Below are 15,790 nucleotides of genomic sequence, written 5' to 3' on the forward strand. Positions count from 1 at the left end.
GGTACGGAGGGTCCCGTCACCCCTAAAACCCCCCAAACCCGTGGGGCACGGAGGGTCCCGTCACCCCAAGCCCCCCCAGACCCTCAGAGGCCCCACTGGTGTCAGTCAGTCGGACACGGGCGCGTGGGGACGAGTCCTTTATTTGCCAAGGGCTAAGGCCGCGTTTCGGACACGGGGGTGTGTGTGTGTGTGTCCCACTCCAGACACGTGTCCCCCCATGTCTCGGAGCAGGGACCAAGGGGTGGGATCCCCCCGTGGGACCCCCCCCATGTTAAGGCCACTGGAAAGATTTGGGTGGTCCCAGCGGTGGGTAAGGAGGGACCCCCCTCGTGTGTGTGTGTGTGTGTGTGTGTGTGTGTGTCCCATCCCGTCCCCAGGGACCCCCGTGGGTCTCCCCGGAGAACGGACGAGAGTGGGGAGTCAGGGGGCTCTGGGCACAGGGACCCCGCCACAGACCCCAGGGGGGCCATGGCGAGGGGTGGGGCAGGTTCCCCCCGGGTGCCCGGGCCCGGGGTGCTATAGGAGGGCGCAGTCCAAGTCCGGCTTCTGCCGCTGCCTCCGCTCGCGGCCGCCCGGCTGCGCGCGGCCCTGCGAGCACAGGAAGGGGGGCTGGGGAGCAGGAGGACCCACAGAGACCCCCCATCATCCCTGGGGGACACCGCCACCCCCCCAGGACCGGCCCGTGGGGCAGAGCAGGGGGGCGAGGGGGTGGGAAGCACCCGGTTACCTGTGCCGGGAGCTGCCGGTGCCGGTGCCGGTGCTGGTCCTGGTGCTGGTGCTCGTACTCCTCCTGCTGCAGCCGGCGGGCGAGCTCCAGGTCGCTGAGCGCCGAGGGGTCCTGGCCCTGCTGCTGCTGCAGCGACAGGGCCACCATGTAATCCTGGGGGGGCAAAAAGAGTTGGAGGGGGTGCTCAACACAGCGAACCCAAACCCCGCAGCAGCCCCGGCGCTGGGACGGGACCCCGGTGTCCCCCGGCGCCACCGCTTGTCCCCTACCTGGTCCACTTGTCTCTGCTGGAGGAAGGGGTCCGGGGGGGCCGCGGCAGCCCCCTCCTTGCCCGGAGCGTGGCTGAGGTGGAAGTCGGTGTCGCAGAAGCAGCTGTCGCCGTCCACGGTGTGGAGGCTCTCCCAGACCACCCGCTCCTCCCGCAGGAAGCCCTGGTCCGTCACCAGCAGGTACAGGTGGCCCTGGGGACAGGGGACAGTTGGCTGGCGTCGAGGAGGGGGTCTGCCGGCTCAAAGGAAGCCGGGGAAGGGGCGGGGGCTGCACCTTGTGCTTTATCATGGTGCTGAAGTGGTTGTTGCGGAAGAAGACACTGAGCTCGCCCTCGCGGACGGCGGCCGTGAGCTCGCAGAGCCCGTGGTAGGTCAGCTGCGAGGCCGTGGCCTCCAGGAACTGCTCCGCCACCAGCCCTGGGGCGAAAGCGGGGTGGGCGCGGGGCCGGGGCGCCAAGACCCCCCCGGGGTCCTCGGGGAGTCGTTACCTTCGCTCACCAGGCTGGAGTCGCTGGCCTGTTTGCAGGTGATGACCTTCTCCACCAGCTGGTTGTAGCTCAGCTTGCCCACGGCTTGCACCACCTCCGGGCTCTGCGGGCGGGAAGGGCCGGGGTGGCACCGGGGCAGGATGGGGCGCCCGGAACCTTCCCCAAGCACCCAGACCACCGCCCCATCACGGGGACGTCCAGGAGCTGAGCTGGTGGCTTCCACCCAACTCTTCCCAGGAGAGCTGCTCCAGCCCTCGGGTCATCCCGTGGTGCCCCCAGAGCCAGGCAAGCCATGGGGCCAGCTCACCTGGGGGTCCACCAGCCAGCCGTGGTAGAGCGGGACGTTGAGGAGGTCGAAGACGATGCACTCGGGCGTGTACTCGAAGTCCGAGACGCCCGTGAAGCGCACGTTGACGTCCAGCCCCGTCGAGAGCTTGGGGAGGACCGTCATGGTGTCGTTGATGTTCTGGTGGGGGAGAAGCAGGGGGGGCTTGCTTGGGAAGCAGGTTGGCACCCCAAGGCTCGCAGCCCAAGGCCACGGGTGCTCCCCAAGATGGGGCAGACCAAGTTTTGGTCCGGGTGACGTGCAGCCCCGCTCCTGACCTGCTGGAAGTTGAGCTGCAGCCCCTCGGACGGCTCCCGGGGCTGGGTGGACAGGATGCAGTCCCCTGCAAGGCAGCGCGGTGAGCCCCGGCGGGGCGGGCGACGGCAGCGCGGCACCGGGCCGGGCCCGCGGAGCTCACCCAGATGCGCCATCAGCTCCTCGGCCGTGATCACCTCCTTCTGCGGGGGCAGCTTCACCTGGAAGCACCGAGAGGCTGAGGACCGGCCCCCGGCCCCTTCCCCGCGCCCCTGGGGGGAGCTGAGCCCGATCCCCCCCTTGCCAACCCCCCCCAAGCCCCCCCCCAGCACCCCGCTTGCCTTCCACTGCAAGAGGAGGACGTTCATGATGGCCAGGAGCGGGCAGGGCCCGTTCTCGCTCTGCGTGACCACGGGCGTCCGCTCGCCCTTCCACGTGATCCACTTCACGCTGTAAAAATCCGCCTCCGCGCCCCGACTCGGGGTGCGGGCTCGGGGGGGCTCGGCCGGTAACCCCCCCGCCCCGGCCCCCGCGCTGGGCACGGGGGCACCCGGCAGGGACCCCCCACCCTCCACAGGCTGCTTCTCCTCAGCGTCTTCCCTCGGGTGCTCGTCGGAGGGGAGATGCGGGGCGCAGCCCGGTTGCCCCTCGCCGGGGCTGGACGGGACGTCCTCGTCCCCGGTGCGCGGCGCGGCGGCTTGTCCCTCTGGTGCCGGGCTCTCCCCGCCGCCAGCCGGCGTTTCACCCTCACCCACAGCCTCCTCCGGGAGCTGGGGGGTCCCTTCGCCGCTGGAAGGGGCTGGGATCGCCCCGTCCCGCTCGGGTGGCTGCTCCATCGGAGCGGGGGCAGCGGGACCCTCACCGGCAGCGGGACCCTCACCGTGGCGTCCTGCCTTGAGCGGCTCCAGATCAGGCCCCTGGGAACGCTCCGGGTCCCGCTGGGAACAGCCACATCCCAAACCTCTCCCTTAGAAGGTAAAACTTGGGTATTTCAAGAAAAAACAGACACATTAGTCCAATTTGTTGCAGGTTTGGCCCATTTAGCCCAGATTTTTCTCCCCCATCCCTTTAAATAACGGAAAACAGAGCGTTGGCTGCTCCCGCCTCCAAACCGCTGGTAAAAAGTCAGCGACGCGGACGCGCGTGGATTTTATCCTGAAAGAGGGAAAATCCCAAACCCACCTGGGAGGAACCGATGGACGGAGCCGAAGCGGCTCCGAGGAAAGGTCGGGCTCCCGCGCCGGCGCGTCCCCGCAGCCTCAGCCCGGCACGGACGCTCCTGCGGGGAGAGTTGGGACAATTCGGTTTCAAAACAGTCTCGGGGTGTGGGAAATTGGGGTTTGAAACGCTGGGTGCGGGCGGGAGCGCGGCGGCTCCGGCTGGGCTCGCTGCCCCGGCCACGCCGGCCGCCCACGCCGGATCGCCTTAGCCCTAATCCTCCTCCCGCCGGCGCTAATCGGGGCACCGGGCCCTCGGTTATCCCCAAAGGAGCCGGAACGCAGGCGGCAGCGGGGATGGGAACACGCGGGGAGGGGGAAATTGGGGGGAAAAAGGGGTTTTTTGGGGAGGTGGTGAAAGGCCGGGAGAAAATCAAGGGGGTCGGTGCCCTCCGAGTCGTTCCCGTCGCTTTTGGGGCCGGAGCAGAGGGGTCTTGGGGGAAAGGAAAGGGACAGTGCCCGATGGTAACCGCCGATTTATTATTATTAATAAATAAATTTAAAATAATAAATTTATTATTAATAATAAATAAGTAGTGCAGAGATAAATAGAGAAGTAAATAAGCAAATAAACATTCTCGAGAAAGAGATACATAGAGAAATAAATAGTATTAGTAAACAAATAAACGAATATCCTTGATAGACTGGTAGATAAATAGATGAACCAATATTCTTGATAAATAAGCCTGTAAATAAATAATGTATGTAAATAAGTGGTGTGGAAAGAGATAAACATATATTCTTGATAGATAAATGGATGTAAAGGTAAGTAAATAAGTACTATTGTTAACTAAATAAGTAATAAATATTGATAGGTAAGTAGATGGATAAATAGTTGTCATAACTAAATACATACGTATTCTTTGTAAAAAAATAAAATAAATTTAAAATAAAATAAAAATAATAAAATAAAATAAAATAAAATAAAATAAAATAAAATAAAATAAAATAAAATAAAATAAAATATTCCTTTTACAAAGCTGCCAAGGAGTGGACGCTGGCCCCCAGCCCGGTGGCCGGTGCCGGACCCGCCGGTGCCGCACCCCCGAAGCCGGGGCAGCGGCCGGGGAGGGGCCGGGAGCCGGTAAAACCGGCCGGAGCCGCGGTGCCGCCGTGCCTCAGTTTCCCCACCCGGCAGCGTGGCGGGGCCGGGCTCACCCCGGGACCCCCCCACCCACCTCCGCCGCCCCCAAAACACCCCAAACCGCCGCCGTCGCTCCCACAGCCCCGGTGCCACCCTCGACCCGTGCGGTCCCACCGGGACGGGACGGGGTCACCCCCCCAAACCCCCCCGGCCGCCCCCGGCCCGCTCTTACTCCGCAGCCGGTCGGTTCGCTGCTGCCGCCTCCCCGCTCTCGCCTCCTTTTTCCTTCTTTTTTCCTTCCTTTTCCCTTCTTTATTCCTCCTTTTTTCTCCTTTTCCTTCTTTTTTCCTTCTTTATTTCTCCTTTTTTCTACTTTTTCCTCCTTTTTTCCTCCTTTTCCCTTCTCTTTTCCTCTTTATTCCTCCTTTTTTCTTCCTTATTCCTCCTTTTTCTCTTCTTTTTTTTTCCTTTTTCCTTCTTTTTTTCTCCTTTTTCCTTCTTTATCCCTCCTTTCTCTCTTCTTTTTCCCTTTTTCCCCTCTCCCGGCCGGGCAAGGCCTCACTCCCCGCCCCACGCTCCGGTTCGCTGCCGGGAAGGCGGATTCCCAGCCGGGCGAGGAGGAGGAGGCGGAGGAAGAGGAGGAAGAGGACGGGCAGGAGCGGGGCGGGGGGGGCGGCAGCTGCCTGCACCGCTCCCCCCGCGGCGCACCGGGGTGTCGGCCCGAGGCCTGGCCACCGGTAGCACCAAAAAAATCACCGATTTTACCATTTTTTTCCCCCATTTTGACGCCCAGCGCTTGGCGGGGGGGGTGGGTGCCCCCCGATTTCACCCGCTGACGGGCCGCGCTGGGCTCTGCCGGTTACTGGTCACCAGTAACTAGTCACTGGTCGCCGGTAACTAGTCCCCGGTCACCGGAGGGGATGGGGTGACTGGGGGGGGGCACGGCCCGTCTGGGGGGGGTCTGGGGGGGCCGGGCCGGGCCTGAGGGGGGTCGCCCCCCGCCCGCGCGGGCTGCCGGGAAGGGGGCGGGGTCAGCGGAGGGGGGCGGAGCCCCCCGCCGCTGACCCCGCCCCCTTCCCGGCAGCCCGCGCGGGAGGCCTCGCCCCCCCCCGAGGAGCTGAGGAGGGCGGGGCCGGGCCGTACTGGGTTGTACTGGGCCATACTGGGTTGGGCCGGGCGGGTTGGGGCGCGGATCGGCGCCGTTATGGAGCGGTTCGTGGAGGGGAACCGGGCGGCTCTGCAGGTAGCGGGGCCGGGGGCTGGGTGCTCAGGGAGGGGGGGTGCAGGGGGAGATGGGGACTGGGGTGCCCAGGGAACTGGGGTGCAGTGGGGAGCAGGGGGACTGGGTGCCAGGGAACTGGGGTGCAGGGGGAGGTGGGTGTATGGGGTGCCCTGGGGAGTGGGGTGCAGGGGGATTGGGGTGCCCAGGGAACTGGGGTGCAGGGGGAGATGGGTGCAGGGGGGAGCGAGGTACAGGGGGAGATGGGTGCATGGGGTGCCCAGCGGACTGGGGTGCCCAGGGAACTGGGGTGCAGTGGGGAGCAGGGTGCATGGGGACTGGGGTGCCCAGGGAACTGGGGTGCAGTGGGAGCGAGGTACAGGGGGAGATGGGTGCATGGGGACTGGGTGGCCAGGGAACTGGGGTGCAGCGGGAAATGGGTGCATGGGGTGCCCAGGGGATTGGGGTGCAGTGGGGAGCAGGGTGCAGGGGGACTGGGGTGCCCAGGGAACTGGGGTGCAGTGGGGAGCGAGGTACAGGGGGGAATTGGGGTGCATGGGGACTGGGTGCCCAGGGAACTGGGGTGCAGGGGGGGCAGCAGGGTGCACAGAGGCTCAAGGCCCCTCAGTGGGGTGCACCCATCTCCCCCAGAGCGAGGGGCTGGTCGTGTGCTGCCCCTTGGCCCCGCTACAGCCCGGGCTGGGGTGGCACAGCTACACCGGGGACCCCCCAAGCCGTTCCCAGAGCCGGGGGCTCCCCAGCACCCCCAGCCCGGTCCCCAGCCGGCTGCGGGGTCGCTGCCGCGGGCAGCTCTCGCTTGGTTACGTCCTCGGCTTGTACCGAATAAATGAGCGAATCTGGGTCATGGCATGAAATAATTGTCACTGAAGAAGGGCCTGGAGACAGGGCGGCTCCCTGGAGCGTGGCAGGGCGGGCACCCGCAGCCGGGGACGGTGGATTTGTGGGGTGACACGCGTGACATGTTTTTCTTGCTGCTGCAGGCAAGAAAAAAAGGGGTGAAACGTGGTTTGGGGTCAGCCAGCCCCAAACTCACCATCTCTGGAAAAACCACTTTGATCTGGGGTTAAAACACTGGAGGTTCCCAGGGCTGTGACGGCGTCCCCCGGGACGGGAAGGTCCCTGTCCCCATCCTCGCGGTCACTCGGGGCTGAGCTGGGTTTTCCCGTTCTCCCCGGGGCCCCCATGCACCCACTTTCACGCATGTGCCCCAAAATGTGAGGTTTTCGTGCCAGAAATGGATCCCAGCCAGGTCTCGTCCCGAGGGTGCCCTTAGGGATGCCAGGAGCCCGTCCGCTGCTGGTGGCGGCTGGGAGGTGGGTGGTGGCGGGTGGCATCTGTGGGTCACATCCGTGACAAGTGGCTCCGGGGGCACTGGCACGTCCCCTGAGGGCAGCAAAGGGGAAGGGACCGTCGCGGGGGGCTTTGGATGGGGACACGTCACTGCCGCACCTGATGCCTCCCGCCCCGGCAGGAGCACGTCCGGCGGCACCAGGAGATCCACGTGGTGATGGGCAACGAGGCCTGTGACCTGGACTCCACCGTCTCGGCGCTGGCCATGGCTTATTTCCTGGCGAAGGTGAGGCTCAGCCGCTGGCCCGGGGACAAACAGCGGCCTGGGGGACACCTCACCGAGTGTCCCCCCGCCGCCGCAGACCTCCCCGGCTGCCAAAGCCGCCTTCATCCCGGTGCTGAACATCCCTCGCGCCGACTTCGCGCTGCGGACGGAGACGACGTTCCTGCTGCGGGAGCAGGGCATCCCCGCCGCCTCCCTCGTCTTTCGGGACGAGATCGACCTGGGGGGGCTGCACCACGCCGGGCTGCTCTCCCTCACGCTGGTCGATCACCACGTCCTGCCCGGGTGAGCCGGGGAGGGGACGCGGGGACAACCGGGGCCGCCCACCCGACGCCTCGCTTTGTCCTCGCTCGGTTTTGGCCCAGGGTGGGTAAAGCCTTTCCCTTTCCGGGGTGTTTTTAGGGTGGGAGGAACAAAGCGGGGTTCCAGGCTCTGCTGGGGGTCTCACCCTCCCCGTCTCGCCTGCCAGCGCCGACGCGGCCCTGGAAGAGGCCGTGGTGGAGGTCCTCGATCACCGGCCGCTGGAACGGGACCGCGCTGCCGGCTGCCGGGTGACGGCGGAGCCGGTGGGCTCCTGCGCCACGCTGGTGACGGAGCGGATCGCCCAAGGGCCCCCGGGCGTGCTGGACAGACCCACGGCCGCGCTGCTGCACGGTGAGGGCGGGCGGCCCTCGCTGAGCCCCGGCCCAGGGGGACGGTAACGGCTGATGGCCCCCGCTGCCCCCCGCCAGGCACCATCCTGCTGGACTGCGTGAACCTGAGCCCATCGGCCGGCAAGGTGACGCCCAGGGACGTGGCCTGCGTCTCCCTGCTCGAGGCGAGGTTCCCCGAGCTGCCCGCCCGCGACGCCGTCTTCGAAGCCCTGCAAGCGGCCAAGTTCGACGTCTCAGGTCCGGCGTCGGCGCCCGGGGTCCGGCTGGGAGCGGGTCCTGGGACCAACCGCTCTCCCTGGGGACAAGGACGCGTCCCCAGGGCTCACGCTCGGCCCCTCTCGCCTCGCAGGGCTGACGACGGAGCAGATGCTGCGGAAGGACCTCAAGGTCCTCTCCAGCGATGAGCTGCTCCTCGCCGTCAGTGCCATCTACGTGGACCTGGAGGTGAGGCGTGGCAGGGGGGAAACTGAGGCAGGGGTGGCACGATGGGGACAGCGAGGTGACGCCAGCGTCTCTCCCGCGCCAGACCTTCCTGCGCCGGCCCGGCATGCTGCAGGACCTGGAGGCGTTCTGCCAGGCTCGGGGCTACGCGGGGCTGGTGGCCATGGCCATCTCCTTTAACGAGCGCAACGAGCCCTCCCGGCAGCTCGCCGTCTACAGCCGGCACGAGCCCCTCCGCAGCGCGGTGAGTTGGGGGCCGGGCACCCCAGTCTCTCAGCGCAGGGGTCTTGGTGGGAGCCGGGCAGTTCTCGGCTGCGGTTTGCCCCGAAATCCCCCGATTTTGGGGGTGCCGAGGGGGTCCCAGCCGCCGCGCTCTGTCCCTCGCAGGTGTGCCGGGCGCTGGAGGAGGCAACGGCGCCGTCCCTGCACCTCCAGCCCCTCGCGAGCCCCTGGGCCTGCGTGGGCGCCTACGCCCAGGGCAACGCGTTGGCGTCACGCAAGAAGGTGCTGCCAGTCCTGCGGGCAGCCCTGGGGGGGCCGGGCGCTGCCGGGGCGCCCGAGGACGAGGTGGCCCCGCCGCCCACCCCCATGAACAGCCTGGTGGAGGAGTGTCCGCTGGCCCAGGCCGTGCCCCCCCTCTGCCCCCACGATGTCCTGGAGCGGGTCAGCCGCATCGCCACCGGGCAGCCCCCCGCCCCCCCGGAGTGAGGGCAGCTTGTGGGGTCCCTGGGCAGGGTCCCGCGGGGTGCTGGGGCCTGGGGGGGGCGCAGCTCCCTTCGTTAGGGCTCGGCTCCCTTCGTTAGGGCTCGGCTCCCACCACAGACGGGTCCTTGTGGCAATTTGCCCCGCAACGGGCTCCCCCCGCCCCAATGGCCCCGCTGGGGTTTGGTCCCCAGGGTGGGATTTTGGGGACCCCGCGGGCAGCCACTTGCACCCACTTAACGAAGGCGCTGGGGGGGTTAACGAGCTCTGGCCATTCTTCCTCCCTTGGGGGGGCTGCGGGGGGCCCCGGGTGGTGGGTCTGGATGCGCAGCCACCCCAGGACTGTCACCACTGTGCCCCGAGGATTAAATTTGCCTTTTTTCTTCCACTTTTGGCTCTCGGCTTTTCTTTCACGACAGATCTGGCGCTGCCCCCTTGCCCTGGGGGGGCCTGGGGCGGCCCCACCCTCCCTGTGGACATCCTGGGGGGCAAACCCCCCTGCCAATCCCCACCCGGGTCAGAGGGGCGAGGAGCCCCAGCACAAAGGGGTTTATTTCAAGGGTGGGTTGTTTTTCCCAGGGGAGGGAGAACCGAACGGAGCGCCGGCACTGGCTCACCGAGGCTGGGCACGCCGCGGGGCAAAGCCTCTGCCGCCCGTAGCTCGTGCTATTGAACATTTAATCCCGGCGCTACTTAAACTATGTACACCCGCGCCCAAATTCGGGAGCCCGAGTCCCTCCTCGCGTCGGGCCCCGTCCTGCCTCGGCCGCTGAAGCCCCGGGGGCGATCCCAGGCGGTGGTGGCCCCACCACGGTCCTGCCTCCGAGGCGGCGGAGGCTGCCTAGTTGGATTTTTGAGCTTAAAAAACCAAATATATCCTAAAAAAGAAGGAAGGTGGCGGTTCGCCGGCGGTGGGAAATGCCGGCTGGAGGCACCGCGGGCTCGGTGGTGGTGGTGGCGCTGAGCCGCTGCCGGCGAGACGCTGAAGCATCGGGGTTTGATCCCGGTTTTGCACCAAAGCGTCGGGGTTTAATCCCAGTTTTGCTCTTCTGCGCCTTTCGGGGCGGGCACCAGATCAGCCTCCAGAGCAGGACCAGCCTCGCCGCGATCCCCTGGGGAAACTGAGGCACCACGGCCCGGCGCTGAGAGGGGCCCACGGGAGATGCCAGCGTGGAAAAAAGGGAAAACCGGGCGGATTTGGCACATCTCGGCTGCGCCCGGCAGCTCCTGGCGCACGTCGGGAGGGCGGCTGCGTCCCTCGGGCTGGAATCCCGGGGCACGGGGTGGGGGCAGCCGTCCCCGCTCCCTCCCCGCGTCACCGGCCCGCTGCCTCCGGGCAGGAGGGGTTTGCTGAGGGGGACGAGGACCGAAGGCCGCCGGGAGCCGGCGAGGATCGCGCTGCATAAATTACGGCGGGGTTCAAGCGCTCGAGGTCGGCTTCTCCTCTGGTGGGGGGATCGGGCAGTTCAAGTTTGGGCTGAAAAAGCCAGGAATCTGCAAAGTGCGGGAGGCCGGTTACGGAGCCGCGCCAGCGGGGGCTCGTTTGGGCGCGTTAATTAGCGGTGGTGCCTCGGGGGGGAAGAGCGGGTGGCGAGGGCTGCCGCAGCCGCCCGCACGGCCACGTACTCACACGCTACAACACCCGGGAGTTGCTCCACTGTCGCTCCCGTCCACCCTTGGACCTCATCTCCTGCACGGCGCCGCTCTGCGGGAGGGTGCGGAGATGTCACCACCACTGAGACCATCACCCAACCGTGAGACCCATCACCCAACCGTGAGACCCATCACCCAACCGTGGGACTCCACCATCCCAACGTTGACACCCTTCACCCAACCATGACACCCACTACCCAACCATGGGACTCCAACTTCCCAATATTGACACCCATCGCCCAACCATGACACCCAGAACCCCAAAAGCAACATTGACACCCAACCGTGACACCCAACATTGACACCGATCACCCAACCATGAGACCCAGCACCCCGAAAGCAACACCCACCACCCAACCATAAGACTCCACCACCCCAACAGTGACACCCACCACCCAACCATGAGACCCACCACCCCAACCGTGCGCGTGGGCAGGGTACCATGGGCAGGCCTTCGCCCGCGGCCATGTCGCCAGAGCCGATGTGCGTCAGGTGGATGAAGTTCATGGGCTCCCCGATCATGGAGCGGTCGATCCGTCTCCTCCTCTTCTTCTGCAAGCGGACGAAGGCCGTCAGCCCCCGCTGGGCGCGCGGCCCCAGCACCCCAAACCCTCCCCACCCGCCAGGCTGAAGCTACTCACGGGCTGTGGCTTCTCGACGACGCAGCAGCCCAGCTTGTGCCAGAAGTCGCTCATATTCGCGGTGGCGTCCAGCTTCCCTCCCTGCCGGGCTGGTGCCGGGGGGGCCACGCCGGTGCAGAGACCCCCACGCGGGCTCACTCCATGGGGACGGGGGGGAGACCTGGTCGGGGTGGCCGAGTCGGGGGGGCTGCACCTGGGGTAAGGCAGAGCCGGGGAAGGGCTGCGTCACGGCCAGGAAGGGTTTGTCCCCGGGTGCGGGGACATGTCAGATGATGGGGGAAAGGGGACAGATGGGTCGGGGGTGCTGGGTGCAGGATCAGACCCACTGCCTGTCCTGGGGCTGCCCCCGGGGTGATATATCAGATTGGGGAAACTGAGGCACAGCGCGGAGAGGAGCAACCGGCTGCGGGTTTTGAATGGGGAAGGGGGGAACATCTGCAGTCCTGGCTCCCCAAATCAACGCCAAATCCACCTCCCCTCGACCAAAGGGAGCCTGAGATCCCCATGGGACCCCCGGCATCGCGCAGAGACCCCCAAGGGACCCCAGGCATCACACACAGACCCCCAGGGACCCCCAGCATCACACACAGACCCCCAGGGACCCCGGGCATCGCACAGCCACCCGGAAGAGTTGTCCCCATGGCCAGGGCAGGATCCGACCCCGGCCCCCACCCCGGTGCAGGATGTGGTGGAGGGATGCTGCGGCAGGATGGGGGGGACGGAGGCAGCCATGGCAAATCCCAGCTCCCCGAGCCAGGCGGCTATAAATATCCCGGCCTTTCCGAAAAGGGGCTGGAGGCCGAGCTCTTCCGCTCCGTCTTGAAAAGCAGATGGGGGGAAAAGAAACGGGGGCTCTGCCCGGGCGGCGGGACTGTACCCCAAACCTGCACGGTGCTGGGGGGGGGGGCGGCCGCGGTGGCAGACGGGTGCTGGACCCCACCGCCCCGGCCCACAGGAAAGGTCCTTCCTCTGCCCCCGCGCCAGCGACACCGGATGGGTCCAAAGTCTGCGGCAGCCGCCGGCGCTTCCTGCCCGCAGCGGGGAGGAGCAGGGCCCGCGGCTGCCGGGTGCCGGCGCTGGCACCCCCCCAACATGGGGTGCTGAGCCCCCCGTGGGTGCCCAGGGATGCTCCGACCCCGTGGGATTGCACCACCTCGGCACCGTCCCCGTTCGTGGCCTTGCCAGGGCCAGCGGGCAGGATCCGGCCCCGGGGTGACCCCCCCCTGCCCCCGGGAACAACCCTGCAGCCAGGCAGCACCCACAGCCCATCCCCTTCGCCTCAGGGCGCCAGGGAGAAGTGGGTGCCCAGCCATGCCCAAACCCCCCCCCCAGGACCTCCCCGTGCCCCTCACCCTGGCCTCTGGGCCCCAGCTCCCCCCTCCGCGAGCGCAGCTGCTGAGAACGGGCAGGTTGTGACACGTCCGGGGTGGCGTAAACCGGGGCCGTGCCCACGGCGGACCCGCGCACTGGCACCCCCCGGCCCAACTCGGCCCCTGCCCCGGGCTGCGGACGGAGGGACAGAGCGGGGCAGGGGGCTGCTCTTTCTCTCCGGTTTCCTTAGGAAACGCGGCCGCCGCAGCCGGCCCCGCCATAACCCCTCGGCTCGCTGCCGGATCCGGCGCTGCCGCGGAAAGGCCTTGGCAGGGGGGAAATAGCCCCAAATCCGGCACCGGTCCCCGAGGCGCTGGAAGAGCCCCCGTGGGGAGCCCCAGGAGGGGGCTCAGCCTCATACGAGCCACCGGTGAATCCCCATGTGACCCCCACACACACCTCGAGGGGTTCAATCCGCCGCGACCCCCCCGCTCAGACCCCTCCGTCCTCCCCCCAAAACCACCCCCCAGCACCCACCGGGCCTCACGTCCTCACGCCAGCGAAGGGCGATGGCCGGGGCCGAATCTCCCGGCTCGGGGCGGTTGTCGGCAGCGGGTCCCGCAGGCCGCAGCAGCCCCAGCTCCCCCCGCCGTGGGGGTCTCGCGTGCCCCGCTCGCCGCCTGCCCACCCCTGCGATGAGTTGTGTCCGGTCTCAGCCCGCCTGGGCGGAGGGGTCCCGGCCCCGCGGTGGCCCCCGGGGAGGGCGGCTCACGGCGCGGCCTGCGCCGGCACACACAAAATGACTTCCCTGTTGGGAAACCACCGCTCGGCGGCTCTGCGTCACCGGCGGGGCACCGGGGAGAGGAGCGAGGGCGCCTGGGGGGGCCGTTACAGGCCCCCCAGCATGGGGGTCACCCACCCCAGGGGTGCCCGCTGGGGTCCCCCCAAGCTCAGAAGGGAGGGTGGCGTGGGGGGACGGGGCTATGCTGGGTGAGAGCCCCTGGACCCCCCGGCTGTGGGCCCGGGACCCCCGGGATGGGGTGGCAAAGTGGGGGGAGAACCCCCTTTGTGTGGGATGGTCACAGCTGCCACCCCGGGGGCACCGGGTGCCGGCAAGGGTGGGGGACCCGTGGGGCTCGGTAGGGCTGGGGGGTCCCCGAAGGGCTGGAGGTCCTGGGGGTCCCTCTGAGGCTGAGGGGTCCCCGCAGGGTGGGAGGGTCCCAGAAGGGCTGGGGACCCCGGGGGTCCTGGGGGGTCCGGGGAGGGTTGGGGGGCCCGGACACAGCTGGGGGGTCCGGGTAGGGTCGGGGGTCCCCGCAGGACTCCCCGGTCCGATCAGGGGGCTGCAGGGGGGGTCCTCCCGCCGCACCTACCCGCCCCTTCCCGTCCCGTCCCGGTGCCGCCCCCGGTGCCCTCCCCGCCTTCCCAGGGCGCTTTCGGGGGGTCGCACCCCTCGGAGAGGCCGGTCCCGGCCCCGGTGGCGGCTCCATTACCTGCCCCGGCGCCGGTGCGGGTCCTGGTGCGGGTCCCGGTGCGGGTCCCGGTGCCGGTGCGGGTCCCGGTGCCGGTCCCAGCTCGCAGCGGCCGGCGTGGCCCGGCGGGTGCGGGACGCGGCGCTCCCCCCACCCGGCCCGGCCCCAGCACAGCTCCCACCCTGGACACCGCCGGCATTGCAGGGGGGCGGCCAGGGCGGGGGTCCCGGCAGGGCTGGGGGTCCCCGGGGTCCCAGCAGGGGTGGGTGGGGGGTCCTGGTGGGGTTGGGGGGGTCTGGGCAGGGTTGGGGGGGTCCTTGTAGGGCTGGTGGTTCTGGGGGTCCCGGTAGGTCTGGGGGGGTCCCAGAAGGACTGGGGGGGTCCTGGGGCTACACAGTGCTTGGGGGGTCCCTGCGGGCCTGATAGGGATGGGGGTCACAGGGCTGGGGGTCCGGGGAGTCAGCAATGGGGGGGCTTAGTTGGGGTCCCGGCAGGGCTGGGGGTCCCTAGCAGGCCTATGGGGGGTTGGCACGAGTGGGGTGCCGGGGTGTAGCAAGGCTGGGGCCCTGGTAGGGCTGGGGGTCCCCAGTGAGAGGGGCCCAGGGGTCAGCAATGTTGGAGGGCCCCCCATGGCTGGGGGGTGGTCCCAGGGCTCCTGGTGGGGCTGGGGGTGCCCAGCAAGACTAGGGGTCCCCTCCAGGGCTCGGTTCTGCTCCCGGTTGCTCCTGAGCCTGATTCCTACTTTTTCCATGGATGTGCTGGAGCCCTCGGGGGACCGAAGTGCCAACAGGACGGGACCCCCCGGACCACCCCCAGACCACCCCCGGACCACCCCACGACCGGCGTCGAGCAGCGTTGCACCACTTCCAGCTCGGGGCCCTTCCGCTTGCACAACGCCCGCCACGGTCCTGCCACCACCACCGCCACCGCCATGGTCCCGCCAGTGCCACCACCATGGTCCCGCCGCTGCCACCGCCATGGTCCTGCCAGTGCCACCACCATGGTCCCGCCGCTGCCACCGCCATGGTCCTGCCACCACCACGGCCACCATAAAATCCCGCAGCTCCAGCCACCAGCCAAGCTGGGCTGGGACCTCCAGGGCGTCCCCTCCTGCAGGTTCCCAGCCCTCCCGGAGGGACCCACGCAGGGGACACCCCTGGGTGAGCCCCAGAGTGTCCCTTGTCACATCTACACCCAAATCCCAGCCATCCCCATCGCTCCCACTCCAGAAATCCCGAACAAGGCGGCACTGTCCCCGCTCAGTCGGGTCTCTGTCCCACGCCTGTCCTGGCCATCAGGGCGGCCCTGGCTGATAATACCCCGAGTGTCTGAGACCTCCCTTCAGCTGAAGAGCCCTTCTTGTGCTGCCAGAGGACATTGTCCCCCCTCCAGCCCCCCCAGAGATGTGTCTGCTGGCTCTGGGCAGCCCTCCCGAAACCACCGGGGCCAAAGCCACCGCAGTGAAGAGGTTTCGGTTCCTGTGGGTCAGAGGGACCCCACATCACCATGTCCCTCATTTTCCCTCACGGGGTTTGGCCCCGGGTCCTTTCTTGGGGAAGGATGTGGCAGGTTTGGGTTGTCACACATGAGCCACCCCTTTCAGTAGGTGACACCCCGAAGCGATGGGCTCGGGCAAGCAGATGGGTCTCATCTACGGACTCGCCCAGCCAAGCTGCACCCCATGGCCTTGGGGGTCCCCGAAAACATCAGCTCAACCCCCGGGGGGATCGGCATCCTCC

General features: G+C 67.6%; 3 protein-coding genes across 4 annotated transcripts; 1 reads left to right on the forward strand and 2 right to left on the reverse strand.

The window, feature by feature from the left end:
• Positions 1-121: 121 nt before the first annotated feature.
• On the reverse strand, positions 122-5,337 carry MINDY1 (MINDY lysine 48 deubiquitinase 1). The gene is made up of 11 exons (XM_068414907.1): positions 4,598-5,337; positions 3,247-3,343; positions 2,406-3,045; positions 2,228-2,285; positions 2,088-2,152; positions 1,792-1,950; positions 1,485-1,587; positions 1,271-1,413; positions 997-1,188; positions 728-880; positions 122-588 (listed from the first exon to the last, which is right to left on the reverse strand). Exons 3-11 carry the CDS (start codon positions 2,898-2,900, stop codon positions 517-519), a joined length of 1,440 nt encoding a protein of 479 aa, XP_068271008.1. The 5' UTR covers positions 2,901-3,045; positions 3,247-3,343; positions 4,598-5,337; the 3' UTR covers positions 122-516.
• A 123-nt stretch (positions 5,338-5,460) lies between these two features.
• Positions 5,461-9,362, forward strand: PRUNE1 (prune exopolyphosphatase 1). Its single transcript, XM_068414914.1, has 8 exons — positions 5,461-5,608; positions 7,077-7,181; positions 7,258-7,463; positions 7,648-7,832; positions 7,910-8,068; positions 8,181-8,275; positions 8,358-8,516; positions 8,660-9,362. The coding sequence occupies exons 1-8, from the start codon at positions 5,570-5,572 to the stop codon at positions 8,978-8,980; spliced, it is 1,269 nt and encodes a 422-aa protein (XP_068271015.1). The 5' UTR covers positions 5,461-5,569; the 3' UTR covers positions 8,981-9,362.
• A 129-nt stretch (positions 9,363-9,491) lies between these two features.
• On the reverse strand, positions 9,492-14,197 carry CDC42SE1 (CDC42 small effector 1). Of its 2 annotated transcripts, none has more exons than XM_068414918.1 (5): positions 14,073-14,197; positions 11,269-11,461; positions 11,069-11,179; positions 10,605-10,679; positions 9,492-10,468 (listed from the first exon to the last, which is right to left on the reverse strand). In XM_068414918.1, exons 2-4 carry the CDS (start codon positions 11,320-11,322, stop codon positions 10,608-10,610), a joined length of 237 nt encoding a protein of 78 aa, XP_068271019.1. In that variant the 5' UTR covers positions 11,323-11,461; positions 14,073-14,197; the 3' UTR covers positions 9,492-10,468; positions 10,605-10,607. The 2 variants fall into 2 exon arrangements, with proteins under 2 accessions (XP_068271019.1, XP_068271020.1); XM_068414919.1 differs by lacking the exon at positions 14,073-14,197 and adding an exon at positions 13,117-13,403.
• Positions 14,198-15,790: the final 1,593 nt, after the last annotated feature.

The sequence above is a fragment of the Nyctibius grandis genome, chromosome 17, assembly GCF_013368605.1.
Source record: "Nyctibius grandis isolate bNycGra1 chromosome 17, bNycGra1.pri, whole genome shotgun sequence".
Lineage (NCBI taxonomy): Eukaryota > Metazoa > Chordata > Aves > Nyctibiiformes > Nyctibiidae > Nyctibius > Nyctibius grandis.

Bases quoted from the DNA above. Each gene is read 5' to 3' on its own strand.
- MINDY1 (XM_068414907.1), bottom strand. From the start codon at position 2,900: ATGGAGCAGCCACCCGAGCGGGACGGGGCGATCCCAGCCCCTTCCAGC. The intron at 1,414-1,484 runs GTAACGACTCCC...CTTTCGCCCCAG, and splicing joins CTCCAGCCTGGTGAGCGAAG to GGCTGGTGGCGGAGCAGTTC. The intron at 589-727 runs GTAACCGGGTGC...CTGTGCTCGCAG, and splicing joins ACCGGCAGCTCCCGGCACAG to GGCCGCGCGCAGCCGGGCGG.
- PRUNE1 (XM_068414914.1), top strand. From the start codon at position 5,570: ATGGAGCGGTTCGTGGAGGGGAACCGGGCGGCTCTGCAG. The intron at 7,182-7,257 runs GTGAGGCTCAGC...CCGCCGCCGCAG, and splicing joins TGGCTTATTTCCTGGCGAAG to ACCTCCCCGGCTGCCAAAGC. The intron at 8,276-8,357 runs GTGAGGCGTGGC...CTCCCGCGCCAG, and splicing joins CCATCTACGTGGACCTGGAG to ACCTTCCTGCGCCGGCCCGG.
- CDC42SE1 (XM_068414918.1), bottom strand. From the start codon at position 11,322: ATGAGCGACTTCTGGCACAAGCTGGGCTGCTGCGTCGTCGAGAAGCCA. The intron at 11,180-11,268 runs GTGAGTAGCTTC...GTCCGCTTGCAG, and splicing joins TCGTCGAGAAGCCACAGCCC to AAGAAGAGGAGGAGACGGAT. The intron at 10,680-11,068 runs GTACCCTGCCCA...ACCCTCCCGCAG, and splicing joins CGGGCGAAGGCCTGCCCATG to AGCGGCGCCGTGCAGGAGAT.